Source organism: Poecilia reticulata, chromosome 5 (genome assembly GCF_904066995.2).
Source record: "Poecilia reticulata chromosome 5, P_reticulata-male-v2, whole genome shotgun sequence".
Classification (NCBI taxonomy): Eukaryota; Metazoa; Chordata; class Actinopteri; order Cyprinodontiformes; family Poeciliidae; genus Poecilia; species Poecilia reticulata.
The window spans coordinates 26,342,942-26,370,661 of NC_088834.1; the positions used below are offsets into that span (position 1 = coordinate 26,342,942).

At 41.4% G+C, this 27,720-nt stretch overlaps 3 protein-coding genes across 4 annotated transcripts; 2 read left to right on the top strand and 1 right to left on the bottom strand.

Moving 5' to 3' along the window:
* The first annotated feature begins 10,814 nt into the window (after nt 1-10,814).
* Nucleotides 10,815-16,463, top strand: LOC103465071 (protein transport protein Sec61 subunit alpha-like 1). The gene is made up of 12 exons (XM_008409617.3): nt 10,815-10,969; nt 11,700-11,767; nt 11,866-11,931; nt 12,020-12,098; nt 12,562-12,693; nt 12,803-12,912; nt 13,035-13,188; nt 13,299-13,459; nt 13,541-13,738; nt 14,664-14,855; nt 14,937-15,013; nt 15,429-16,463. Exons 1-12 carry the CDS (start codon nt 10,963-10,965, stop codon nt 15,613-15,615), a joined length of 1,431 nt encoding a protein of 476 aa, XP_008407839.1. The 5' UTR covers nt 10,815-10,962; the 3' UTR covers nt 15,616-16,463.
* A 948-nt stretch (nt 16,464-17,411) lies between these two features.
* Nucleotides 17,412-19,716, top strand: chchd4a (coiled-coil-helix-coiled-coil-helix domain containing 4a). The gene is made up of 3 exons (XM_008409618.3): nt 17,412-17,624; nt 18,044-18,142; nt 18,902-19,716. The coding sequence occupies exons 1-3, from the start codon at nt 17,603-17,605 to the stop codon at nt 19,231-19,233; spliced, it is 453 nt and encodes a 150-aa protein (XP_008407840.1). The 5' UTR covers nt 17,412-17,602; the 3' UTR covers nt 19,234-19,716.
* A 520-nt stretch (nt 19,717-20,236) lies between these two features.
* LOC103465074 (netrin-4) lies at nt 20,237-27,248 on the bottom strand. Of its 2 annotated transcripts, XM_008409620.3 has the most exons (11): nt 26,585-27,248; nt 25,099-25,300; nt 24,825-25,005; nt 24,442-24,741; nt 23,191-23,317; nt 22,862-23,050; nt 21,706-21,922; nt 21,114-21,235; nt 20,971-21,039; nt 20,724-20,894; nt 20,237-20,608 (listed from the first exon to the last, which is right to left on the bottom strand). In XM_008409620.3, exons 1-11 carry the CDS (start codon nt 26,673-26,675, stop codon nt 20,472-20,474), a joined length of 1,806 nt encoding a protein of 601 aa, XP_008407842.1. In that variant the 5' UTR covers nt 26,676-27,248; the 3' UTR covers nt 20,237-20,471. The 2 variants fall into 2 exon arrangements, with proteins under 2 accessions (XP_008407842.1, XP_008407841.1); XM_008409619.3 differs by having other exon boundaries at nt 24,825-25,300.
* Nucleotides 27,249-27,720: the final 472 nt, after the last annotated feature.

The following is a 27,720-nucleotide window of genomic DNA, read 5'->3' on the forward strand; positions in this document are numbered from 1 at the left end:
TGTGCTGTGAACGTGGAGCGTCAGAAAAAGTAGAAGCTTCTTAAAGAGACGGAGGTTAATTTCGAGGCGTTAAGTTACAAAGTCAAATTTCTCCTTGGTTATGTTTGATAAATATATAGCATTTTTTTCTAAGAACTGAAGGTAACATATAGTTACTTTACTGTGCTACAAAATGCCACCATGTGCCTGAAAAGTGCATTACACTGGCTCTTTAATAATTTCTTATAACAAGAATTGACATTTATTGTGAATTTTTTCTAATTCATTCAGTTCAAATATAATAACACAGGCCCCAAATATTTGCATACAAAAAAACAAACCAATAGTGTTTGGGTAAATGTCCCAAGGTGCAGAGAAAAACGTGACGTTTTTGATCAAAAATGTTTCTGGCAAAACTCTGGCTGGAAATAGGACTTGCTCCAGAAACCATTTTTGTTGTGTTTGTTTGGGATCTCTGCTCCTGTTGGAGCATCAGTGGACCCAAACTGTTGTAATTTTACTCATCGGACCCAAACTGATGTAATTTTATGTAGTAAAATAAAATAAAATGCAATTTTATAACAAAAAATGTCATAATATAGTTCATGAAATTTTTTGTCATGAACCAGGAGATGCTGGAACAATGATGTCACTTTCTACATCGGACTCAGTTTGACATCACCATGTAAGGAGACTGGTTCTTACTCCAAATTTGATACCTTCTTCAAGCTTGCAGCTTCGCATGTGCACGAGGCACAAAAGTTTAGCTGCTTGGCAATAATAATAGGATTGTTTTGTTTTGTTTTTACATATGTCTAAGGCATTTATCTCCTCAGCCATTAGGAGATTTTACTGCAGACAGAAGCTGTGGATTGTTCCAGCAAGAGGCTGGTGACGACGTTCCCTCCCCATCCGCCTCAACCTGCCTCAGCCAGTCTCAGTCATCACCAGCCGGTCTGAGGCAGACGGCGACACGAAGGCGACTCATCTGCACTGGGAGTCAAAGGCGCATCAGTTGTCTGCGTGGAAAATAAATAAATAAATAAACCAGCTCATAAGCAGATGAGGGCTTGTGTCAACAGAGTGCAGAGGCCGTTAGGGCGCTGAGAAACGTTCCACACTGCTGGTACAGATCCACCAGAGTCACAGGGAACAACTTGCCCTGAGCGTGTGGCAGATCTACAATCTACAATACAATTTTTATGAATGAGTTACAACAACATTTACATTCCCTTTGGGATCAATAAAGACATTTTTTTTAAAGTTTAATTGAATGATATTTCATTTAGTCAGTGAGGAAAGAAATGCAGTAAATGTTTCTTACACAAATCATTGAGGTCCTGCTAACAATTCATTTCAAATAAATATAACTGAACCATTTTTGTAGTGTATGCTTGGCTTTTTAAGATGGTCTAAGGACATTCAATTAGTAAATATGCAAAACAGAAACCCAGTTCTGTTCCCCACTCTTAAAAAATGGGGGAAGACAAGAGAATATGTCCAAATGTGTTTTTTTTTTCTCATTAGAAAATGACCTAAAGAAAATGCACTTGTAGGTATTTACAGTTTCAGAATAATGGCTAAAATGTTCATAACATCTTGAACTTAAAGACCAAGAAGACTGGATAAGGATGCAAGTTAATTTTATACATCATATAATGTGTTCCAATTAGTCAGAAAATAGCATTACTATGTTATTTTATTAAGCATTTGTTATGTTGGTACATTTTGACATGTCAAGCCTCGGAAGTGAGTGTGTGTGAATGAGTGAATAAGGAACATATTATGAAGTATTTCTAGTCTTATATTTTTCCATTTTCTGTAATTATCCAGTCAGATAACTGTAATACAGCATTGTGCTTCACTGGTGAGGCACGTTTGGTTTGTTGAGATGCTGTGATCCCTTCGGCTGTAGTGGGTCAAGCCCTTTGTGAGTGACGCAACAGACGCAGTGATCTTTAAGAGTCTGGGTCAGGGCAGCAAAGGAAGAGCACCAAGGAGTCCTTGATCGGATATCGCTTTTGATACATTTTATTTTTGACATGAAATGTTTAAAAAGTACATATATAAAACAGGAAACCTAATTTAAGTGACAAGATTTCAAATCTGTATTCAACTGTAAAAAAAAGAAAGAAAAAGTGTGCAGATTTGGTAGAAAAATGGCTTCGCTGCACCCTTTTGAAGTCTCTCGTGTTTCATCACATTACAGCTAAAGCGCAAAGTAGTGCATGACTGTGGAGTGGAAGGAAAAGTTTTTTCACATGTTGTTGCAAATTAAAACAGGAAGACTGCCCTCGTAACGCCAGTCGCTCAGTAAAGTTTTCTGAGAAAAGCTCCCAGGCCTGCTCAGAACAGGCTGTATTTATACCGCCATTAAATCTAATTGACCTAATCTAGTTTGACTCCTGGGGACATTTGACTCCACTGGATTTTACTCAGGGGTGTAAGAATGAGAAAGGGTTCGAAATCTCAATGCACGCCACATTTTTCACACCTACATTTGTAGGGAAAAAAAAAAATCTAAATTATGCACGACTTTTGTGTGAAATCTTAAGAAAATGCAACGAGTGGTTGCAACAAGACAAACGAATTCTTGGCAAAACACTGTGTCCAGTTGATGCTTAAGTGTTGCGCTTTGATAGAACAAACAGATGAGAGGATGGGGAGGTGGCAGATAAGCCCATCCCTCGCCACGCTGCTGGTAGGAGTGGGGGGAGGGAGGGAGGGAGAGCGTAAGCAGTGTTGCGTAACAGCCTCGGGGTCAGTGGGCTGCCAGCTCAGTGATCCCATTCTGTCACCGCTCCATGTGCCGCATCCATCCAGGCCTGCGCTCCGCACCTCTAATAAGCTTCATCGCCTTTAAAAGAAAGAAAAATAAATTGATAACAACGCATTTCTTGAATTATTCCGAATCACATGTGAGCCCGTGCATCACTACAGTGGAGTTTGCCACCACAAGTGGAGCTCTTGCATAACCGCGGCGGGTAAAGTCACTATGGCAACAGCAGCCGAGTTTAAAAGGGTGTCAAATTGTTTCTTTTCTTTTCGGTCCCTGTAGTCGCATCCTCGTTCTTGAAATCGTCTCACCGTCTGCCCTCATCCTTCATCCATTAAATTCGCTGACTTCTCTGCAGTGGAATCGAGTCAAACGGCTGCGTGCAGTGAGCTGCCAAGTAAAAGTGTTCTTGGGTTTGTTGCTAACGCAAAATGAAATCCTACTAAAATGCTGTGCAGGTCGATTGCTGAAGCTTTCTCCTGAGTGTCAAAGTAGCACGGAAAGAATAGAAAACTTGTGTAAAGTTCTGCAGTCTTTAGAAAACACACTGCAGTTCAGGAACTCGCCCTGGCCGACGGCCGTTCGCTGCAGGATCCGTCCTTGACCTTTTACGGACATCTGAGCCAGCACGCAATGTTGGGGAAAACACTGAGGTTTCTATATTTATTCCTCTGTGTTTGCGTTCTAGGAAACTACTCTGGTCAAGTGTTTGCGCCTCTTCCGTATATAAACTCTGTAGATAATTTGCTCAGTCAGTGTCCATTTGCGTTAAATCTTGTTGAATACTCAAACAAACCGTCCGTACGCGCTCTTTGTGTCCCGACTGTTTTTTCACGCACGCTAACCGGTGAGTTTTCCGTGTGATCGCTCTGTTGCCTTTACGTATTTACCGCATCGCTCCAGAGACCTGGGAGAATGAAGCGACCTGAATGCAGCAAGCAAACCTCAACTCTACATAAAATATCGTTGAATCTCATTCTGGCTGCACTATCCTGTCTGCCCTGACGACGATTCACTCATCTCTGCATGCTGGACGCATGAAAATCAAGGTGAAACTGTTAGCTTGACATTTTTTTATTATTATTATTATTAATTTGACTAATGAAATCATTTAGGGTCGCACATAAAGCATTGCAGTTTTATTACAGGGTGATCAGTTGAATCTTAATTATAAAAACAATAAATAAATGAGACAAAATGGGGGAGAGTACGCAACAAAACACACCGACTTCCACATCCTTGATCCCGATGCGTGTGCACCATTCGGAAAGGGGGCACATCAAAAGCAACCTACAAACTTTGGAGGCATGGCTGGACTTATTTTCCACAATCATGAACAATATTTAAAACTAAAAACATAAATATGTGATTAAGAGGTGTTATGATTGTGGGGATTAATCTTCTGACCTGTGTGTCAAATGGTCCATGATCTGATTAGAGTTCAGCTATTGGTGAGAAATGTGTCGTCTCATATTTGATACATTTTAGGGACCATTTTCCCAACACATAATGTGTCGATTATTCATATCCTACAAAATTAAAACCAATCAAAACATGAGCAATGCAAAGATTGTGGAAATGAATCGTACTGGAGCAAAATACAGTGTTTACAGCATGATGTCAATCACATAAATAGTTACCCGTTACCATCCTTTAACCATTCAGTTCTCGTCTCCTTCCTCCTGTTTACACCGGTAGCTTTTACGTGCAGTAGGATTTACCCGTCCCATTCAATCAAACTGGCCTTCCAAAAGAGCGTGACGTGTCAACACAGCAGGGCTCAGGGCTCATGTTCTGTGGCTGATTAAATAGCCACAGAACATCCAGAAACCAACATTAGAAGCAGGAGAGGAAAGTCAAACTGAAGCCAAGATGTTATTAGGGTGTTACGTAACTTGGTGCAAAGAGCGCTGTCCGCCAGGCGTCTGGGGCACGCAGCCAGGCCGCAGGCTCCCACCGTGCATCGCTCCACCCTGTCAGAACTATTTACACCGACCTCTTGATTATTGTAATGAACCATCACAGGCATAAATTAACTCCAGACGAACTCTTTACTCACAACTGAAGGTGAAATTAAAAATAAAAAAAAAACAAAAAGACCGTCTGCTCTCTCAGATTATGTTTCGTGTGGCTTTTTTTGTTGCAGTGCCATGTTGCGAATGGATTAATTGAGGATTACATGAGGTTTTGGATTTAATTTTTTTTTTAAAAGTCTACACACAATGAACACAAAAAGGCATTTGGATCTCTCTAGTCATAACCGGCTGCCAAAATATCCACAGCCTGATGGCGTTTCAGGATCAGACAGGAAGTGTTACTTCATTTCCTTTTCTATTCCAATTAACCTTTTGATTCCTTTTACTCATGGGTCAGGAGTCTTTAGAAACTCCTTTTAGTCTGATGAATCTCCTTTAAAACTACTTTCAGCTCCTGTCAGGCTAGTTTTCTTGATGTCCGTCCATGATCTGCTGAGAACGCTGCCCAGATGACCCTCAGGGTGAACTGTGCTGTTTTCGTTCACTCATTCCTATAAATAAATAAGACAAAGTATGACTCATCTATGTGTTAGTATCACCATTATCATCATCATCATCACAGCACATCTTCCTCGCATGTTAGCCTCACCCCCTCAGGCACGCTGCACTTCTGTGTCACTCTGCACTACATCACTAGGTGGAGGCATATGTGTCTGGTGATGTGTGTAATTTATTGTAGAAATGAGGCCAGATCCAATGTAATGATTTTATGACAGCAGTAGTATGTGTGTGTGTGATAAGTGTGTACGTCAAGCAACAATTTGTAAAGCTGACTGCTGTTAGGTAGATGTTTAAAAATAGGGTCTGTTTTTTGGGGGTTTCAGTAAAAGTCTTCCTTGGTGAGATTAATAATTTCCTTCCATTGAGTCATTTGACAGAAAAGCCACTTAAAAGTACAATTTTACACTCATCCAGACTTTTGAAATTTGCTAAACATAATCAATAATCAATGGCTGCCTGGATGACAAAGGATGTTTGGTCCAGATTTTCTCTCACATCTGCTGTTTTAGTAAACCTGGCTGGTAGGCCTGGTTTAATAAAGTTGGATGTTGGACCAGAGTGTTTGCTCAGCTTGAGCCACAGATCCATCAGACATGTTCTCCATGCGCCACATCAGATCAATGCCACATCTGAGCTACTGAACAACAGCTCAGTTTGCTTTCTGCTCACTTTATTTTACTAAATAATGAAAAGACAAAAACAGAGCACAAGTTATTTGAAGGACAGTGCTGACCAATGACCCACAGCACTTGTTGGTCCGTCTCTTCAGATGGCCCCGACAGCTTGTTAGCTTTGGTGCACCCTCGCCCGAGGTACAGTCTGTGCTCTTATCTTGTTAGCGTACTTGTTACTTATAAATGTAAACAGTGTTCTGCATTTGTTTTTTCATTGCTCACAGTTCCATGTGTTACATAAACCAAATATTAAGGACACACAGGACATCTGCAAGGACACGCAGGTCCACCTGCAGGGAGGAGGCAGGTTATTAGAAAGCCACATCGCTCTCACTTTTTTATTTGTCTATCTTTCATTTTTGTTTTGTTTTGTTTTTTTGTTTGTTTTGGGGGTGGGGGTTTAAAAAAAAAGCTTCATTTGCACGTAAAAAAATTCTTCAATAAAATGTTAAATCATTGCTGTTTCATTTGTAATTTAGCGTTCAGTTCATTAAGAAACAAGGTGAATTTGATGTTTAATTCAGAGTTCCACAGAATTCCTGCACAGCCGACAGTCAAGACTTTATTGAATTCAAGCCACAATATGGCAAACTATTCACAGTACAGAGCCGAGACTGGAGGGTTTCTTTGTGATGTTTGCTTGTCCTCACCTCTGTGTTAGCTCACAGCTCTTTGGTCATTATGTAACCACACGAACAAATATCTCTTTATCTAAATCAAGAGGAATGGCCTTCAGACCACTCTTCACTCTCTCTCTGTGTGCGTGTGTGTGTATGTAGGTGTGTGTGTGTGTGTGTGTGTGCGTGCGTGTGTTTGTTCTACTGCATTACTATAGTCCGGGCCATAGGGAAAGCATTACAAGCTTAGTTAATAACCTGCTCAGCAATCATGAATTCAACATATACTAGAAAGGGTTAATCCTTCCTTATAAATCAAGTCTCCACTCACAGTAAGTTATGAATTCAGATTTTAATTATGCTCTTTACAAGGCAAAAAATTTAATTAATAAATGATAACATTTCTGAAGAAATTTAAAAGGGGAATGCCAAAGTGTGCATATTTGTCAAACCCAAACCACACCTTCTGATTTAAAAAAATGCCAAATTTAGCTAAAATGTAGTCAATAGCATGTGGGGTATCACTAGCATGTTGACTAACATACATTTAATCCATTTAGTACATAAAGTTTAGTTTTTATAGCAAAATAAACTCAAATGCTAATGTTACCTCAACTGCTACCTTTTTATATTGTTAATAATTAGCATTTTGACTAACATTTACTTCATTCAGTAAGCAAACATTGGTGTGTAAGCTAAAAATAGGTAAATTGCTAATGTTAGCTTAAATGCCAACAGTTATATGTGGGCTATTACTATCGGGGGCGCGGTAAAGGGGTGAAAAGTGATGACGATTCTAGGGGAACTGACCAGCAGGGGGCCCTCCACAATTTAATTATTTATATTTTGTCCATAGACCAGTGGCGCAACTACACATTATCCAGGTGGATGCAAAAACATAGATCGGCGCCCCCCACCCCCCCCCCCCCCCCCGACCGAGGGGCGGAACATCAGGGTGAAGGAGCGACGCTGTCAATCACAATTTCTGGTGCTGCTCATCCTTCCTCCTCCTCGATTTGTGCTGTGCTGCAGCTAGCATAGGACAGAGCTGTGTAGATTCAAACTGTTAAATGCTCAGTTTAGTTAGTATAGCTACCAATGACGTCAGATAAACGGTTTCTTGTAATAATAGGTTGTTTCTCCCCCATTAGCACATTTAGCAGTGAGTGAATGAAGTCGAGTGCTAAGACTTACAGCGCTAAGAGCGTCCTACTGGTTCTGATTTGTTGTTTTGGTCAGAATGTTAGTTACTTTAGCCAGCAATAGTAGTCCAGGAAGGAAATGGAGGAGATTGATTGTTTTCACAGATTATCTGTCTCAACTGCTACGACATGGTGACAGCTTCAAACAAATATGGAGAAAACATATGTTTTATTAAAGTTATGTACTGCAGCTTGAATAAAATGCACCTACATAGCATTTTTAGAAGTCTGGATTGCTCTATGTGTAGTTGCACGTTGCTTTTGACTGTTGCTCATGGGGAGACATTTCAGTAATCTAAAACTAATATAAAAAATTTAAGCAACCTACTTGCATACTGGACTGTTGGATGTTAAATTCATGAGCAGTAAGTATTGTGCTAATTATCAGTATTGAACAAAAGAAAGCATAGCAGATGCAAGCCTTTAAAATTGTGATGCTTTTTATGGGTCAAATAGACTCAAAAAATTGTAACAGCAGCTGTGCGGGGGACCCAATCAAATTTTTGTCAGGTGACCCAAGATTTCTGGCAGCGCCCCTGATCACTATGATGTTGACTAACAACGACTCACTCCATTCACTATGCTAAACTTAGGCATTTTTATTAAAAAATAACTACGTTTAGCATGTTGACTAACATTTCTCTGAATCATCATGCTAACTAGCATGAGGGCTATAACTAGCATGTTGAGCAGCTAGCATGTTGACATTACCAGTAGAATGTGGGTTTTCACCAGTATGCTGACTAGCATTGGCTTATTTAGTATGTAAAGATTAGCTTTGATTTAAAAACCAGTTAAAATTCTAATGTTAGCTTAAGTTAGTCTGTGTGAACTATCACTTGAATGTTGGACTACCAGCATGTTGATGGCATTAGAATGTCTGATGTTACAAGCATGAACCGTACATCATAAGGTAGGAATTGACATGCTTCAAACATGCTTCAAATGTTTGAAGCATGTCAATCATGCTTGTGTACGCACTGCTCACAGCCTCCTCCAAGCTTTCTGCTGTGCTGCAGCTTCTCTCAGTCACCAGAGCCTGCCACGACTGTTCAGGCTACTTAGCGTGGCCACCTACGATGGCGGATAAAAGGATTTCTTGGAACAATAAGTTGTTTCTCCACCATTAGCACACTGAGCAGCACATTCACAAGGTTGATTGAGAGCACAAGATATCCTCCTTATGGCTCTAATTGGTTGTTTTCAAGCGGTGTATACTAGCAGCTTGATTTGTTTCATAGATTATGTGTCTCTTATTATACTGTCACAACATGGTGACAGTTTTAACAAATGTAAAAACTTTTTTTTAAATAAAAGTTACATACACCAGCTTTGATGGTGACAGAATAACAATAAATAAATAAATAAATAAATAAATAAATAAATAAATAAATAAATAATATAGAGTTTCTTTAAGAGGTGGAGAATAGTAGGTTGGGTGCCAATGTGCATTGCTACGGCCCCAATTAATAAATGTACCGCAAATAAATAAAAAAATAATAATTTCATACACCACTTGGGCAACAACTACCTCTAGTGGCTAGAAGTAATATTACTACTGAAATAATTATGCACTTCTGAAATTTCACTTGAAACATTTATTCTTCAGTCTAAAAATGTCAAACGTAACTGGTGCTATTTTTTTCCCTTTTTTTCCTTTGAACATGTTCTTTATGTAATTTCATGAAAATAACAGTGCACTACATCTGTGGTTGATCAAAGGGTTGATCTTAAATAGAAAGAAAAAAGTAGACTTATCTACAGCGTCAGTTAAATTGAATTAAAGGAGATAATAATATTTGTATTTAGGGTCAGTCTGGAATCCAGGAAAAGCTGAATTCACACAGGGCATGTTGACAAACGCACAAACCTTCATAGTTTGAAAGTTGTGTCAACAAAGTCATAACTTAAAAGATAATTTCCTAATTTCTTGTGAAGGCATCGTCAAAATTTCGTCGTTGGTGTAAAATCAAAGAAGCAAAAAAGAAAATAGAGAAAAATACACATATGGACAACAGTGTTGGGGATGACTCCTGCTCCATCTGCTGGATGATTTGGAAATGGCAACTCTTCCAAGATTAAGGGGGCAGAATTGGAGAAAGGTTTTATTTTTGTAATGTTTCTGCTGTCTGCTGTGTTTGTTTCTGAATAAATAATGACATGACATAACTTGTTAGTATATTCAAGTTACTGTTTAAAAAGCCTAGTGCAGATGTATCTGGTTTTTTTTTTTGTTTTTTTCTTACAAATTGCACATTTCTTTTAATCTGAGTATGCTACTGGTTAATACGTGTACGGTATTACTGTCTTATGTTGTAATTTACTGTGCAGGCGCTTATACTTATTTTTACATGTTTTCCTTTGGGTGAATATGAATACTTATCTTTAACTTGCTTCTACTACTTCACCCGTGGGACTGGAATAATAATATTATGGAGAGAAAATAGTCTCAGAATATTTTCCCTCCATAATATTTCTATTCTATTCTATTCTATTCTATTCTATTCTATTCTATTCTATAATATTCTATTCTATTCTGGTGTGTCCCTATTGTAACTAAAAGCAGTGAATATCTGTAAAACTTTTAAATGTGAACTCCATGATCTTTAAATTTTTTTTAATGAACAAAAAGGAGGGATTACGTGCCTTAAATGTCTTATAAATCTCAATTTTAGGTTTCAAAAATTCTCTTGAATGCAGTTATCTTGCCCCCTGCTTGAACAAAGACAGAAAAACAAAAGAAACGGTTTGCTGATCTGCAGCTTCAATCAGATAGGTGGGGTTGGTTGGTTGGAGTAATGTGGGTTGAAGTCTCCAAATCACAGCCACTAGTTACTCTAGTATTGGGGCGCCCTCTAGCGGACAGGAGGACTTTGTGGATAGTTAGAAGCTTGTTTTAAAATGTAAGCGTTAAAAAAATCACTCAATTTTCAAATGAAATAGTTATTCTGGAAGCCTTGCTAATTTGTGCCTGCGGACTGCTGTGCACGCCGCCTGTGGCGGATAATATTAAACGATATTTGTTCGTCGGAGAAGTGACGTGTGCCTGCGGCTTGTCTGGTGACGTGTCTCTCCGACTCTCTCTTTCCTCTCGCAGCGGCTGATGGAGCCACACTGACTCCTCTGTGCACTCAAAACTGTTAACAGCTACACAGCAGGAGTCGGCCCAAGGACACCATGGGGAGTAAGTGCTTTCCCCTTTTGTTCTTCTGCTTATCTTCATGAAGATATCTGAATTAGCGGCTGCGTTTTAAAACTTGGAAGAGGAGGGAACAGTGAGCTCTCGCAGGGAAGCTAATTAGCTAACCTTCGTCAGGTTATATGGAAAGTTCAACCTGCTTATAAAGACCACAGGCTCAAAGCTGTGGCTTACTGAACATTGGTGGAGTTAGTTTACAGATTACACAAGATTTATAACGTCGGTTGAACGTCGGCTGTGGCTTTTGAACGCTTTTGTCGGCTGGTTTGCGGTGAAACACAGCAGTTAGCATTTAGCTAATGTTAATTCAATTGAATCTGCACCTAATTTGTCTTCCGTTTGTTATTAAACGCTGCTGTCTGATACCTATCCTTTGTAATTAACTGTGTCGTCTGGGTTGTGGTCATTAAATCTCTAGCTACTGTTATAGTCAGCATCAGTGATGGACAGAGCTGACAGAGACTGAAAACATCTGAAAGGGACTGCGCAGTGGACACCAGTAGCTCCGAGGCTTTCTCAGGTTCACATATTTAGCATTGATCATGTTCACCAGTTAACCTCTGGTGTTGTTTTGCTTCGCTGGCAGCTGGTTAGTGATGACGTTGCATCAGCGCTCACCTGGTCAAAGAGGTGTAGGTCAAGTTAAAATGTGGCTGACGTTGCAAAAGAAAGTTGTCGGATCTCACAATTATCTTCTGTTTTTTTCTTCACGCAGTTAAATTTTTGGAAGTTATCAAGCCTTTCTGCGCAGTCCTGCCAGAGATTCAGAAGCCAGAAAGAAAGGTAAGCTCTTGCCACCTCTTTATGCATTTGTAGGTTTTGTAGGATCAGAATCTGAACTGTTTGTTTATTTATTTATTTATGTTTTTTTTAAATTGCAGATTCAGTTCAGGGAAAAGGTACTATGGACCGCCATCACGTTATTCATCTTTCTGGTGTGCTGTCAGGTTTGTATTCACGTCCGATGCTTTGTTCTGACAGATTTTCTTTTTCTGCACAGTGGCTAACGTTGATGTTTTTATGTATTTCTTTCAGATCCCTCTGTTTGGCATCATGTCATCAGATTCAGCAGATCCTTTCTACTGGATGAGAGTAATCCTGGCCTCCAACAGAGGTGTGTATGTCGCACATACGCCACTCTAAGCAAAAGCTAGAGGATCCATGGATCCATGAGAAGCCCTCATTACTAAAAACCCACAGAGACATATTCTGGTGACCAATTATGTGATCTTCTGCTTGGTTCACGCTGAATGGTGAAGTGCTGGGCAGAAAGTAAAAATCTGATAACACCCTTACTAGCTAGCTTATTTTTGCAGCTCGTCGGTAAGTGCAAATTTACCTCCAGTTGTTTGGACGAAGTTCGTACATTTCTGTGGTGATATTGCTCTTGAATTCCATTCATAATTGTCTCAAAAAGTCTTAAATTGGAGTTGGTGAGACCTGCAGAAACCCTGATATTTCCTGAGTAATAAAGTCGAGTAAAACAAAAAGACTCGGGCGTTCACCTGGTGAGATGTGTGCCGCCGTCGTCTCTTTAGCGCTGCAGCTGAGTTCTTCTCCTCCTCTTTGGCCTGCAGGTACGCTCATGGAGCTCGGCATCTCACCGATCGTCACCTCAGGCCTCATCATGCAGCTGCTGGCTGGCGCCAAGATCATTGAAGTTGGTGACACCCCCAAAGACAGAGCTCTCTTCAATGGAGCTCAGAAATGTACGTCTGCGTTTGAAGATGTCTCCATTTGATACTTTTTGTGTAAAAAAAAATATATAATAATTTTGTCTGTTCTCTGTTGACATTTTTCTTTTCTTTGTGTGTGCAGTGTTTGGAATGATCATCACCATTGGACAGGCCATTGTTTATGTCATGACCGGCATGTACGGAGATCCTTCAGAGATGGGTGCTGGCATCTGCCTGCTAATCATCATTCAGGTTAATACTAATGAGAATAGAAAGCTGTTAAAGTTTTAGATGGGAAAAGTGGAAATGGATACTTGTTGAGCTTCGCGTTTTTGCTCAGAAGTTGTGATTTATTTATTTTTGTCCCTCTCCAGCTCTTTGTTGCCGGTCTGATAGTGTTGCTCCTGGATGAGCTTCTCCAGAAGGGCTACGGTCTGGGATCTGGTATTTCTCTCTTCATTGCGACCAATATCTGTGAAACCATCGTCTGGAAGGCCTTCAGCCCCACCACTGTCAACACTGGCAGAGGTATTGGCATTGAAAACATCCTGTTTTTTGGGGAGGGGGGTTTAAGATAGAGACAGAAATAATGTGTATCTCAGTTTGTTACTGTGACTAAACCAATGTGTTTTATCCAGGTACTGAGTTTGAGGGAGCCATCATCGCTCTCTTCCACCTGCTGGCCACACGCACAGACAAAGTGCGCGCCCTCAGAGAAGCTTTCTACAGACAAAACCTGCCTAACCTCATGAACCTCATCGCCACCGTCTTTGTGTTCGCTGTGGTTATATACTTCCAGGTGAGGCTTTAAGCGCCGCATTACCTTCCATTGTACAAAACGAGCTTTGATCACACGTTCCCGTTTCTGTGACCCCATCAGGGCTTCAGAGTGGACCTGCCCATCAAGTCGGCTCGTTACCGAGGGCAGTACAACACCTACCCCATCAAGCTTTTCTACACCTCCAACATCCCCATCATCCTGCAGTCTGCCTTAGTGTCCAACCTGTACGTGATCTCCCAGATGCTGTCGACGCGTTTCAGCGGCAACTTCCTGGTCAATCTCTTAGGAACCTGGTCTGTAAGTATAACAGGGATTGCCACGTTTCAACAACAAACGTTTTATGTTTTTAATCATTTTTAATGTAGTCCCACACAAAGTATCACATCAGTGAGAATGGGAAGGAAAAGGTTATTAGGGGTCGCTGGCCTGGTCTTTTATTTAACGTTTGCATTTTATACCTCCTTACTCCCCTTCATGAAATGTCAGTGCGACCAGTTGCTGTAAATGGACGCCACATGTCTAATCTGTCTTATTCCTGCTGTTTTGTGCGAGCTTTATTGGTTTGTCGAAGATGTGTTGACAAGGACCAATTCAATTTATAATTCACGAGTGTTGTCTCAATGCACTTCACCGATGAGAAGAAAAAAATCTCAATTCAATCATATATTCCAATTGATCCTAGTTATCAAACGGTACAGTAAGATCGGTTAATTATTAAAAGTAGTTTAAAAAGTTTTTATCTAAGGAAAGCAGCCAGATTGCATTGACTGACTTGCAGTCTTGACTCGTCCTGGACGATTACGTAATCCACAGTAGAAAATTGCTTGCTTTGCGTCATTGACTTTACAGCGATCCCTCATACCGAGCTTGCACAAAGCGACAGTGGAAAGGAAAAACTCCCCTTTAACACAGGGTGTCCGCACATCCTTAAAAAGTGTTGAGCTCATGTATCCAAAATTGTCTTAAATTTGTTTTAAAAAAAATAATTTGGCCTTAAAGCATAAATCTTTGGTCTTAAATTTCGACATGGCAGGACTCTTTAATCTGTGTACTGTACCGTCTGTTCGGCAGAAGTTATGAGTCGCCCTCGGCCGTCTTCATTGAGTTCTGTCAAACACCCAGCTCCAGATTTCGCCCGTCTATATGATGAACGATCGAGTCGAGCTCAAAACCGCTTCCTGCACGATTCCTGAGCAAACCAAAAAAAAAAAAATGTTTCCAGGACACTTCAAGCGGAGGACCAGCCCGGGCCTACCCAGTGGGAGGCCTCTGCTACTACCTTTCTCCTCCCGAGTCGTTTGGTTCTGTCCTGGATGACCCGGTTCACGCCGTCATTTACATCGTCTTCATGCTTGGCTCCTGTGCCTTCTTCTCAAAGACCTGGATCGAGGTGTCGGGATCTTCAGCCAAAGACGTAAGCGCCGCGTCGCGCAGCTGGATTTGCGGCCGGGTTTGACGCCGGAAACGCTTACCGATGTCATGTTGTTCCCATCAGGTGGCCAAGCAGCTGAAGGAGCAGCAGATGGTGATGAGGGGACACAGAGAGACCTCCATGGTGCATGAACTAAACAGGTACCGAATGCATTGGATACCACAGTACCACTTTACAAGAAGGTTCCACTTACTGGTTTATATGTTAATTCATCTCTAAACACTTTATAAGTCATTAATAACTGTTTGTTATGCATTAAATAAGGGTGAGAAGGAGACTAAATCTTGGTTTCTTGCCAAATAGTGAGCTAAGTCTGTTCACCTACATATTTTATCTAGAGTGTTATTCTAAACATTTCAGACTTCCTTGTAAACATATATTTTTTAGCATATAGTCTCCTTCTCATCTTTAATTAACAACTTACAAAGTGTTTGTAGATGACTGGGTAACATATCTTAAAGCTATTTATTAGCCAGCTACAAGAGGAGCCTTAATGGAAACGGGGAGGTGACGTTGTTCTTTGTTTCCGTGTCTAATTCTGCTGCTTCTCTGCAGGTATATCCCCACAGCCGCTGCGTTCGGAGGGCTCTGTATAGGAGGGCTGTCCGTTATGGCCGACTTCCTGGGAGCCATCGGCTCGGGGACTGGAATCCTCCTGGCCGTCACCATCATCTACCAGTACTTTGAGATCTTTGTGAAAGAGCAGAGTGAAGTTGGCAGTATGGGAGCGCTGCTCTTCTAATATCAAATTTGCCAATCTCCTGACGCATACAAAGAACCCACCTGTTTTTTTTATTTTGCAACTTCTTCTGTTGGTGTACTTCGCAGCAGGGATAAGTAATTTTTTATTTTTTAACTCCACCATTTTTTGTTTTCCACCGTACTGCTCTTGCTTGAGAAAAGTGTTTTGGTTACATTGAGAGCTGAGCATAGTATTGGTTGTCATCCATCTTTTTTATTTCTGTAGAGGTTTCTGCAGGCTGCCTGAATCGCCTTCTGGTTGCTCCAGCAGCCTGATGACGCTTAAAAGCACACGGTTTGTGAGTGGCTGTTTTCGACTTACCTCAGGCATTTTTTTTTATTTTTTATTGTAGGCGTTTAAGGAACACTAAGACGGCAACATTGTTTTGATCCTGATCTCAAGCAGAAAATATTATGTTTGGACATTTTGGGGGGAGTTGATAGAAAGCCATGCTGTGTACATCCTCTGTCAACCGTGTCTGAGGTTTCCAGGAGCCCAGAGTAGGATGCGGAAAGCATACCGCCGGCACTCCTCGTAATTGTCTCCGGTTGTCTCAGACGAACTGTTTGTCATGTTCATTTTCTTTTTTTTTTTTTTTTTAAATCACAGACTGTTTATATCCACAGCCGTCTTGCGCTGGGAACAGCGTTTGTCCAATGTCCCTGGGCCCTCAGTGGAACGTGTTCGCCTGCGTCGCCATGCTCTTTTATCCCCAGACTGAATCGCTGCTGAAAACTGCCGGGATGGTCGGGATGAGGGTGGGTTTGATAGGGCTGAGAAAGGGGTTCATTTTTGTTTTTACTTTATGTAAGACATAATTGTGTTAATAAAAAAAGAATGTTTTCCAACACAGTTTGTGGTTTCATTTTTTTATGATGATCTTTGAATGGATATTTGTAAAATGGTAAAATAAGAAAGAGGCAAGGAGCAAGGAGTGTTGATACCTGTTGAACTTCTTATATGGGCAGTGTTATGTATTTTATTATGACGAATAATAAAAAAAATATCTTATTTTCCAGGCACAGTGATATGTTATGTCATCTAGTAACTGTTACCTTCAATTGTTATACAAATACTTTATATATCAAACATGACAAGTGAAATTTGACTTTGCATTTTAACGCTTTGAAATTGGGCTTCTGTCTCTTTAAGAAGCTCCTGTTTATGACATGCCACCTTCAGGAAGTCATCAAAGCTGTGCTTCTCATTATGGATCAAAGCTGTAGTTTGTTCCTAAACCTCTATAGCCTTCAAACAGTGTCATGAAGACAAAGTAATATGAACATCTCACCAATCGTCAAAACAAAACTGACAGAAGATTAAAAATAGCATTAAAACCACGAGGCTTGTTTAAAACCCACATGTCATTTTGGTAAAACTGCTTGTCATTCAGGAAAGTAACAAAAGGTGCATAGGGCTGCCAGAAATTTTAAGTAAGAGTAGTGTAACTTTAAAAGGTTATGTGCAGTAAAATTAGTATTTTTTTTAAATGACCAAATGTGACCTGTTACACTCTTCTGGCATATATAATGCTACCATGGGGAGTGTTGTGTTCAGTGTTTTACGCAATGTTAGATTTTCTCCCCAAAGATAATTTTGCATGAAGACCAAAACGTTCAGTTTGTATCTAAACTACACACACTTGTTGGGCTATCGGTCAAAAGCTGAGATCTTACGGTTGCAACGTGACAAAACGTTGAAAGTTCAATTAATTAAAAACAAACAATATTACACTTAAAATACATTTATCCGTAAATATTAAATGACAAAATGTACTTGTGTGACGTCATTTTTGTGCGCGAACACAGACAGGTCACCGCGCAGGCAGACAGGCGGCTCGGGGGCGGAGTCAACGCCGCCGGTCACAGAACTCCGTGTGACACCTGCTATTCTGTCAAATGAAATCTCAGTTTTTTCTCGGTGCCTTTCGCCTCGGTCGTCTTTTATCAAGAGGGACGAAGGTCCACGGACAAGAGTACCAGCAGACATGTCGTACTGCAAGCAGGAAGGTAATTTAAATGTTTTTTAGAGTCATGTTTCGGTTCATTTTGGGGTAAGGTAAGGGACAAGCATGCTGCATGCTAAGCTAACGTCTAGAAACAGCGAGAACTTCCCGCAGCCTCGAGCTGTAGATAGCCGGTTTAGGAAGGAAACGTTCTTTAGGTGTAAAATTAGACTGGAAATAAACTGCAGAGCTTAAGTGAATTACACCGTGAGTACCGCCACAACAGACAAAGAAGATAAATTGTCTGTAGTGTTTAACAAGTAATCCTTTAAATCAGTGTGGCCACCAGAGGGCGCTGTCTGTCCATTTTTCAGTGAAACAGCAGCCATAGTTATACTTCAGCTTTTGTCCCCGTAATACGGATAACCTGGCAAGCAAACTACATTCACTGTCATTGTTGCTGACTTTTCATTCTTACTTAAGGTAAGGACCGGATCATCTTCGTGACCAAAGAAGACCACGAGACTCCCAGCAACGCCGAGCTGATAGCAGATGACCCCGATGATCCTTATGAGGAGCAGGGTGAGTATTCTGCAGCCTCTTTGAGAAGTTTAGTTTTAATAAGTTGTGATGTAACTTTTCACAGTTCGAGTGAAAAGGTGTTGTTTTTTCACACGCTCAACCATGGCATAAAAGACAATAATTTTGTGTTTTTAATTATGTATGTGATGCATGATCAGACAACAAAAAGCTTCTTAAATGTTGAAAACAAGAACTGGGTGCACTCTAGCCCACATGAGCTCAAATATATAAGTACAACCTGACATAACTGGATAAACACATTTTCACAGTTGAAGCTGAAGAATTGAGTGGAAGTCCTTCCGATCGTGGTTTTCTTTCACATTAATCTAACCACTAATCTATTTCCGTGTACTCTATTTAAAAAAAATAAAAAATTGTGTGGAGATGAACTCTTTTACTTTCTGAAATGCATATCATAGTCACATTCATTTAAGCATGTCTCTCTGATTAAAACAGATGGTTTCTGACGTCCATATTGCATTTAGAGTTTTAATTTAAGACGTAATCATGTTTGTAAGCAGCCACATTCAAATTTTGCAAGCTTTTTTTCTAATAATTTGAAAGAAAAAAAAACTTGCATAACAAATGCACATTTCAAAATCTTGTAATCATGACTGTGAACAAGTAAATATCTGTCAATTGTTTTAATATTTTTGGAAGCAAATAGTTAAAATCAGTGAAAGGGTGTTGCTAAGGAATGATGCTTGTATTATTTTAAGTTGAGCCAAACTGACCCGTGTCAACGTCTTGTTTGTGAAGGCCTGATTCTGCCCAATGGAGAAATAAACTGGAACTGCCCCTGCCTGGGCGGCATGGCCAGTGGGCCCTGCGGCTCTCAGTTCAAGGAGGCCTTTTCGTGCTTCCACTACAGTCAGGAGGAGGTGAAGGGCTCCGAGTGCATCGAGCAGTTCCGCACCATGCAGGAGTGCATGCAGAGGTACCCCGACCTCTATCCGCAGGAGGAAGACAAAGAAAGCCCTCCCCAAGCCGAATCAGGCGGCGCTCCTGCCGCCGACGGCTCCGCCTTATTGTCTGAGAATGACTCTCCTTCTGTAGCTTCACCAGACAGCGCGTCGGCTGCGGATGGCTAGCTAGAGCCAGTCAGACCATCGCAGAGTGACTCTTCTTGAGCAAAACGTCGTTAGCCAGATAAAGGTTTGTTTCATGGAACAACAGCAGAGGACTTGCGAAAGTGATTCGTCTTCTAAGCACTAAATAATGAAAGGTTACCCCTCATGTTGTTAGCAGGGACTCGAGTTGTTGGACTTGTATTACATTATATGCAACAGCAGTTTAATATCACTGCTTCTTGGGGATGACAGAGGAGCCTTTTTTCATTTGTACATCAGTGTCAGTCTGTTAATGTAAGCTAAAGAAAATTAGTTAAAATCCAAAGTGACATTAGTTTGAGCTATAATAGCTTGATGGTTTGTTTGTTTTTTTCACAAGATATTATTGATGTGTAATTTCACTTCCCTTTTTATCACTTGAGACCAAAACAGAGGGAATAATTAGAGGAACGTGTTCTGTTTCTCACTGTGCTCTTTGTCCAGTAAAAATCTTCACACAACAAATTAATGTTGTCATTAATGTTCTTGCTGTCAAAACAAACAGAAAAAGTCGTACAGTGGTCGCTGAAGTCACCGTCAAGTTTTCAGGGTGTCTCTGTTTGTAGCAAAAATATTCTGTCTTAAACTGATCGTCTCATTATTTTATTTTTTTCCTCTGATCTGCTGTTCTGTTGAAGACGGGGAACAATATCCTTACGTTTTATGGAATAAATATGTTTTTATTGGTCGACAAGAGAAAGCTGACCAATAAACGAAAGGTGTGGATTGAATGAGATCTGAAGACCTGACATTTACGCCAGGAGCCCATAAATGAATTCATGAACAAAATAAAAATAAATAAACTTTTCAAGTTTACATAAATTCTGTCTAGATTATTTTTTCCCTTTCCAATCTAGATGTGCAGAGCTGGTAAAGAAATGCTGAAAAGCAAAGTAACTGTAAAGAAGGACTGCAAAGTGTTGACGCTGTGGTGCTGAATGCATGACACTCTTCTGACGTTCTGCGAAAGAATGATGAACACAACTTTCTTTCAGTTAAACAATAGTTCATTAGTTTGGTCAAATACATACACGTCCAATAAAACCCATTAAGGTTTGTGGTTGTAACATGACACAATATTAATCATTTATAGGAAAACTCTTCCAAGGTAATTTGTGAACTCATCTGGCTTTGAGTTTTGAGTCTTTGGGGTTTTTTTTCAGTCGCTTTTACTTTTAAAGTTTCTTTTGCCGAGTAGTCTGCTTTCACGTCTGTTTGTATCACAGACATCCGTTCCTCAGCGCCTCTGATAAAAACAAAGATAGTCGAGGCGTCCACGGGACCGCTATGCTCTGCATGGTGACCAACAAACGACCCGTTCCTGGCTCCTCTGGGCCAGCAAGCAAGTATTTCACACCTAAAGGGGGAAACGGTGTAACAGTAAGATCTCTTAGGGCTGCGTTTTAAACAACAAACATTACTTAAATACTTTACTTAAGCTTGATGCAGCACAGTTTTTACGACGCGCTTACCTGGGTTTAGGACGGGGCAGGTGCATCCCCGACGGGTCCAGGACAGAGGGAACACGCTGGCAATCCCCAAGCGCAGCGCCACACGTCCGGATCGAAGCACCTTACGGACTTTGACCCGTACCTCTGCGTGACTGCCCTTGTCGTGTGCTGACAGCACGCTCGCCTTCATCACTGTCATGAACAGTGAAGGAAGAAGATCAAAATGGTTCTTTGAAGCCATTACAATCATAAGCAGTTCTTTTCTCACCGTAGTCGTGTTTGGTCTCACAGAGGTCAGAGACGGTTCTCAGACTTTTCTCCTTACACCTGCATTTCCCTGTGTGAGGACAGCACGTTATGTTCTGCTTTTATTGCTTCAAAATTATTCTCGACAGTGCAAATAAGCATCACCTGTGTAGTGTAGAGCAGACACTGCATGTTCCTTCGACCATTCTTCCTCAGCTGTGAACATGTCATCCACGTATGGGATTTTTCCACCAATAGGTACGTTCAGTACGTGATTATTTGAGTAGCTGTAAAAGTGGAAATACATTTTTTGCCCATTGAACCAATCAGCATAAAAACGACCTGTCCTAATAAACTTATTGAGAGGGGAACCTTGAGAGACTTTAGAGTGAAGGGTAAACTTTCAGCAGGACAGCCAGTTACAGTCGAATGGTTTAAACTTTGAACCACAGGCCTTGCCCATGTATTAAAGTCCCAGTCAAAGCCCAGACTGGAATCCAATTGAGAATTTCTTCCAAGACTTGCTTTGTTTCTTTTTACTGATGCGTTCTATCCAAACGTTGGTGGAAATTTACCCTACTCTACGTCTGCGTCTACGACTTGCAGACGTAGACGCAGGAAAAGGTGGTTCTACTAAGTATTAAGTCAAAATGCTGAAAGCAAATGTATGACAGTTTCTATTCATGGTTGGATCAATCTACAGTCAGATTTCTTTCTAATTGCAATTTCATTTTTTTAAATGACTTTAGAAGTCTACCTGTTCAAACAGAGTCCAGTAGTTGGATCGCAGCTGTTTGGACAGACACAGGGCATGCAGCCATCCTCTCTGAAGCCCCAGTAGCCGGGGCGGCAGTGGCTGCAGCTCATGCCCCCTACGCCAGGCTTACACCGGCACTGGCCACTCCTGGGGTCGCACCAGGGTAACACCTGTCCAGGTAAGGGAGGCAACGACCCCCGGGGATCACACCAGCAGCCTGTAACATGGACAGAGACGGAAAGGGTTAGCACACTTACTATTTAATGTTTTATACTAGTTCAATCAGTTAATTTCAATAAGTTAGCAAGGAGAATCTTTCAACCGTCTCATCCACATTCATTTTGACCCAGTGCCAACAGAAACGGAGCGATCATGAAAGCTGTGATTGACTTTAATTTAAGATTGCGAGCATCCAAACATCCATCCAGCTGTGACCCTACCAAGCCATGTATTCATTCATCCAACTAAACTTCCAAACCGTCCATCTATCCATCCATCCAACTGTATACACTCAAACAGCAAACCCTACATCCAACTAACCATTTATCCAATTACCCATCCATCCAACCAACAAGCCATCCATCCAACTGTGAATCCAACAAGCATTGTCTCCATCCATCTGCAAATAGATCCATCCATCCATCCATCCATCCATCCATCCATCCATCCATCCATCCATCCATCCATCCATCCATCCATCTACCCATCCAACAAACCATCCAAGGTAAAATGATAAATGGTTTGTACTTGTACAGCGCTTTATCGAGTCCAGAGGACCCCTAAGCACTTCACACTACCGTCAGTCATTCACGCACACAATCACACTGTGATGATGGCAAGCTACTGGATAGTAGCCACAGCTGCCCTGGGCCAGTCTGACAGAAGTGAGGCTGCCACCAGACCCCTAGTCCCCACCAGCAGGCAAGCTGGGTCAAGTGTTTTGGCCAAGGACACAATGACCGAGGCAAGTGGATCCATCCAACAAGTCATCCATCTGTAAATTAATCTGTCGATCCAACAAACCAACCATCTATCCAGCCAGTTGTCCGTCCATCCATGAATGAGGAGACGATCATTAAACCACTAAAACCATGATTACAAGGTCATAATGTTATAACCTTATATTCTTATTAACTTATGATCAGCGGACTCTTACGTGTGCAGGCGTAGGGAGACTTGAGGGGCACGAGCCGGTGGCGATAGTAACCGTGACGGCAGCGCTGACACCTGCGGCCCTCGGTGTTATGCCGACAGTCGTTACAGACACCTCCGCTGACTCCACCCGTGGAGATCCACGCCCGGAGAGAGAAGTGACAGCTCTCTGCATGGCCATGGCACTCACACTCTTCAAAAACAGAGGTGGAAGTCGTCATTGGTGGTAGAGGGGCAAGGAGGGAAATTGACTGGTCATAAACAAAAACTCAGAAACTCAAGACTTTGAGACTAAAATGGTCTGATTAACACCGTCCAATATTGATCACTTACTCTGACATGGGTTCGGCTCACCACTGCTGCCGTTGGCAGGCCTCCAGGGCCGATCCTTATACAGCGGGGCACACCTCTCACAGTGATCCCCATCAGTGTGGTGGACGCAGAGACACTTTCCAAATACCTAGATGAGATGCTGTTCAGTCTCTTTATCCAACATTAGTTTATTGTTACACACACCTGTTCCTAAAATAGTTTATGGGTCAAGAGTCGTAAGTGTTAATGATGATCCATTTGTCAACAGGTACTTTTGGAAACACCCAACTGTACACTACAAAGCAAGCACAAGAAATGGGACAAAATACACAAAATATCAAAATAATCTGTCTTTGCATTTATCAGCTCCTCTGGTAATTTTGTGACAAGCCTTAAAGGTAAATGTACCGTTATTGCAGAAGCTATTCTTCACATTGACTAAACTTGAAAATCGTTTTAAAAAACATTTTTTTACTGTCTCAATTGAGTTTAAAGGTCCTTTTCTTCTTAGCCCACCACTCTTTAAAATGAGGAAGAAAGAAAACATGCCACAGAAGAAGTTTGTCTTCACAAGTCAGGAGTCACAATAAATTTTGCTGGACAATAAATTATTCACAGAAATGTGAATAAACAATGATACTGCATAACAACACAAGTTCACCTTCTTAAAAAATAAAATGAACACTTAACACTGAAAGTGGAAGATATTTTAAATATCCAAAATAAATAAACAAAATGGCAAAAAACAAGTAAAACTGAAGCAAAAACCATAAAAAATATTAATCAGAATGGAAATTATTGAGCTCATTTAAATTTTACATGCAATTAACCAATATACTGCCTATTGTGACAGACTTAGCGGCAACACCAAGAAAATAGCTACACTTTGAAACTATTTAAATCCTTTTAAATGGACAGAACAGTATTTAAAACAGCTTAAAATAACTAACATTTAAAAGGGACGACCACTCTTTGCAGTGTCATGCAGGTGGGATGAAGGAAAGCAAGACGAGATGCACGGTGTCTTAAATCTGCGTCCCATGTAGTCATGTGGGAGGTTAGAGTGAGGTGGAAGGAGGAGGAAGATTTGAGCATGGGAGGATGAGCTACAGCAGGTGAGCTCAGCTTTTTAACTGATATGTTTGCTTTCAGAATCACCTTTTCCTGTTAGATTTAACATCCATCAAAAGAAACAGACATTACAATAACCATCAGACACTTTTTTTATGTCTTAGCTTCTCGTCTGACACAAATGCAAGACACACCACTTACCCTGTCACTGTCTTGTCTTTTGTCTTCACTGATTTTATGTGGTAAGCAATATTCAGCATGCCCATGACACAGGCATGTCCCTCTGGCCAGCAATGTGGAAATGGCAAATGGTGCAGAAGGTGGGCTTTCTGAAGTGGCTGTGGGGTTTGTCCATGTTGCAGAGGAGTTCACAGATGCAGGACAAGTCTGAGCTTTCAGTAGTCTGATGCGGAGATTTGTGATGGTCAGGCGGACAAGGGCCTCTGGACTGTAGGGGTCAAAGGTTTTTGCACTTCTTGGATCCAGAGTACGTACGATTACCTAGCAGAGAGGGGAGGAGAGAGATAAATGGCACTGGATGGGTGTTATGAAAATGCTTTACATGTTTGTGCAAACTTCTTTACCTCCCCACCGCTACAAGGGAGAGGACTAGAATACCGCGACGTGCACAGCGAGCCCAGCCCTCTGAGGTCATCGTCCAAGTTAAATTCCACCCTGCAGTTGTGAGAAAACACCCTGAGAGCCTCCCAGGTCTTTCCAAAATCAGCGGAGCGCTCGATGACCATTGCAGCAGGCCTGGGAGACCTGAAGACCAAAACTACATGAGACAGACAGAACTTTGTCTCCAGATCCAACCGGATCTCGTCCTGCTCCATGTCGCCTCCTCTCGATGCCCACCAGGTGTCTGGATGCAAAAATGGGTCGTCGGTCATCAGAGAAGGAGGATGAATGTCTTCTTGGCATGAGCGGGGGGTCTCTGGAGGATGGGGGCACAAACTTTGGAAATGGTTGGCACAGCAGTTTGTCCGGGTTAGAAGAGCCCGGCCGATAGCCAGATTCCCGATGGGTGGACTGCAGGCTTGATTAGCACATCTAGAAGCTGCAACAAACAAAGAGAGTGTGAACGAGTTGGTGAAAAGACAAACTGGGCAATACAATGCTTTGCAAAAGTATTTGAACCAGTTGCGCATTTCCTCTTGCGTCATGTTATAACCACAAACCTCAAAGTACTTGATAGGGATTTTATGTGACAGACCAACAAAAAGCAACGGGAAAATGACAGAAACAACATAAACTGGAAGAAAGTGATGCATAACTGCCCACATGCTTTTGCAAAAAGAATCTGTGTTTTGAACATTTGTTTTCTGCCCCCTTTACACCAATCCCTGTAAATAAAACCAAGTGCAACTAAAGATAAAAAAAGTAAAGAGGGACAAGATGACAGCCATTGGTGAAAGTAAGTCAGTAATGGCTGACGTACCTTCAGCTATCGACACAGCGTACATGTGGAAGAAGGTGCTGATAGAATTCACACTAAATGCTTAGCGTGTCGGTAGACTAACATTCCCTCAGTGAAATGAGGTGGTGGCAGCATCCATCCAGTTATTCATTTTATCCTACACGGTAGTGGGTTTCTGGTACCTGTAAAGGTCATTGGGCAAGAGGCAGGGTACACCCAAGACAACCACACACTCACACCTAAGGACAATTTGGAGAAACCAACTAACCTAACTCATGTTTTTGGTACCTGGAGAGAACCCAAGCATGCACAGGGAGGGAACATGAAGCATGCAGAAAGACCGCAGGCCAGGCAAGACTGTTGTTTCAGCAGAGGGAGACTTTTCCTAAGCAATGACAAGGACACTCCACAGGTTTAATGGCTAAACTTCTGGACTGAGCTGAATGTAGAGCCAAACCTGCAACATGATGCAAACGACTGGCACAGAGATTCAGCTTCCGGCAGGGCACCAACCCAAACCATGCAGTCAGAAGAGCTGAATGTTTAAGATCACGGCAAGACAAGAAAAAGACTTGCAGTATTGGTTGTAGAATTGCACTATTGAATCAGGGTGAACATAACTGCCCCTTATACTTCACATTTATATATAACTTAATGTTTGTCCATAAAATTCCGTGAACGTTTCTTCTGCTGATATCATGGACACAAAAAAAACAAAAAAAAAAACAAAGTCGACCTCTTCGTGTTCTCCATGAATTATTAATCTGAATGACCATGACATCACTGCTGCTGCTCACTCTGTGACAGCATCAAGGGTTTCTCAGGTTACACTCAATGGAAAGAAGTCAGATTGATCAGCAAGCTGTATGACGGCAGCGTGATGAACAGATGAACACCATCAACAAACATACGGGCGCTCCTCACCTGCTCCGCTGCGCGTCCCGATTAACAGAAGCCATCCGAGCGCCACCATCATGCTCTGCCCTCCTCTGCCCAGCACGCAAACCACCGTCATCCTGGCTCCCTCTGAGGTTACAACAAGCACGCCATCCCGCAGAAACGGGTCGCTGCGTCGCGCTTACCCCAGTTAAAGAACATTTCTCCGCGGGTTACGCAACGCGCGTCCAGGTCCTGGCAAATCCGGGAGAATTTAGCCAGGATTCTTCCTCCACCGCCCGGTGGAAGAAAAGGTAAAAGTTATCGCAGCATCAAGGGATCCTGTGCAGAGCTGGATGGTTCGTCGCGGGGGGTTCGAGAAGATGGAAGGAAAAGGAGCGCTCCAACTCTGCTTTCTTTAATTTTTATTTTACTAGTCTTTCATTTTGCTCATAGAGAGACTACCTTGTTCTGTCGTTTAATATATATATAAAAAAAAGCATGCAAACACTTCTATTATTCATTTTGTAGCAAGCCTAAAATATTAATCGTCCTGTCAATGTGCGCTCTCAGTGTGTAGGCTCAGCAGAGGAGCTTACGCTCTATTTATACAGGCAGTGGCGGTCCTTGAGCGAATGACGCCCAGAGGCTCCCCAAATGGGGGGTTTTGGGGAGACCATATCCAACCCTGGAAAATGCTGACTAACCGACTGCCTCCTCTTCCCCCCGTCCACCCCCATTCTGTTATAGAACAGAATGGATGTTCTTTTATCCTATAAACTACAGACAACATGTCTCTGAAATTCCAAGGAAATATTTAGTAGTTATTTGCAGAAAATGAGAAATGGTCAGAATAATCAAAATAAGCACTTTCAGACCTCAAATGATGCAAAGAAAACAAGTTCATATTAATTTAGAAACAACAATACTAATGTTTTAACTCAGGAAGAGTTCAGAGATCAATATCTGGTGGAATCACCATGAGGTTATCAGTGAACTTGTCTCTCAATTGTTTCCTATATATATATATATATATATATATATATATATATATATATATATATATATATATATGTTTGTTTTTTTTTTCCCCCCTTTCTCACTTGGGCTGCACAGTGGCGTAGTTGGTAGAGCTGTTGCCTTGCAGCAAGAAGGTTCTGGGTTCGATTCCCAGCCCTGGTCTT

What these genes read in the sequence shown, in the direction of transcription:
- LOC103465071 (XM_008409617.3), top strand. An exon ending in TTCAGAAGCCAGAAAGAAAG is followed by an intron (nt 11,768 to 11,865) that starts GTAAGCTCTTGC and finishes TTTAAATTGCAG; the next exon opens with ATTCAGTTCAGGGAAAAGGT. An exon ending in TCTTTCTGGTGTGCTGTCAG is followed by an intron (nt 11,932 to 12,019) that starts GTTTGTATTCAC and finishes TATTTCTTTCAG; the next exon opens with ATCCCTCTGTTTGGCATCAT.
- chchd4a (XM_008409618.3), top strand. Translation starts at nt 17,603, where the DNA reads ATGTCGTACTGCAAGCAGGAAG. An exon ending in GTCGTACTGCAAGCAGGAAG is followed by an intron (nt 17,625 to 18,043) that starts GTAATTTAAATG and finishes TTCTTACTTAAG; the next exon opens with GTAAGGACCGGATCATCTTC. An exon ending in TGATCCTTATGAGGAGCAGG is followed by an intron (nt 18,143 to 18,901) that starts GTGAGTATTCTG and finishes TTGTTTGTGAAG; the next exon opens with GCCTGATTCTGCCCAATGGA.
- LOC103465074 (XM_008409619.3), bottom strand. Translation starts at nt 26,675, where the DNA reads ATGACGGTGGTTTGCGTGCTGGGCAGAGGAGGGCAGAGCATGATGGTG. An exon ending in AAAGACAAGACAGTGACAGG is followed by an intron (nt 23,318 to 24,441) that starts GTAAGTGGTGTG and finishes CATCTCATCTAG; the next exon opens with GTATTTGGAAAGTGTCTCTG. An exon ending in CTGCCCCGTCCTAAACCCAG is followed by an intron (nt 20,609 to 20,723) that starts GTAAGCGCGTCG and finishes TTCCCCCTTTAG; the next exon opens with GTGTGAAATACTTGCTTGCT.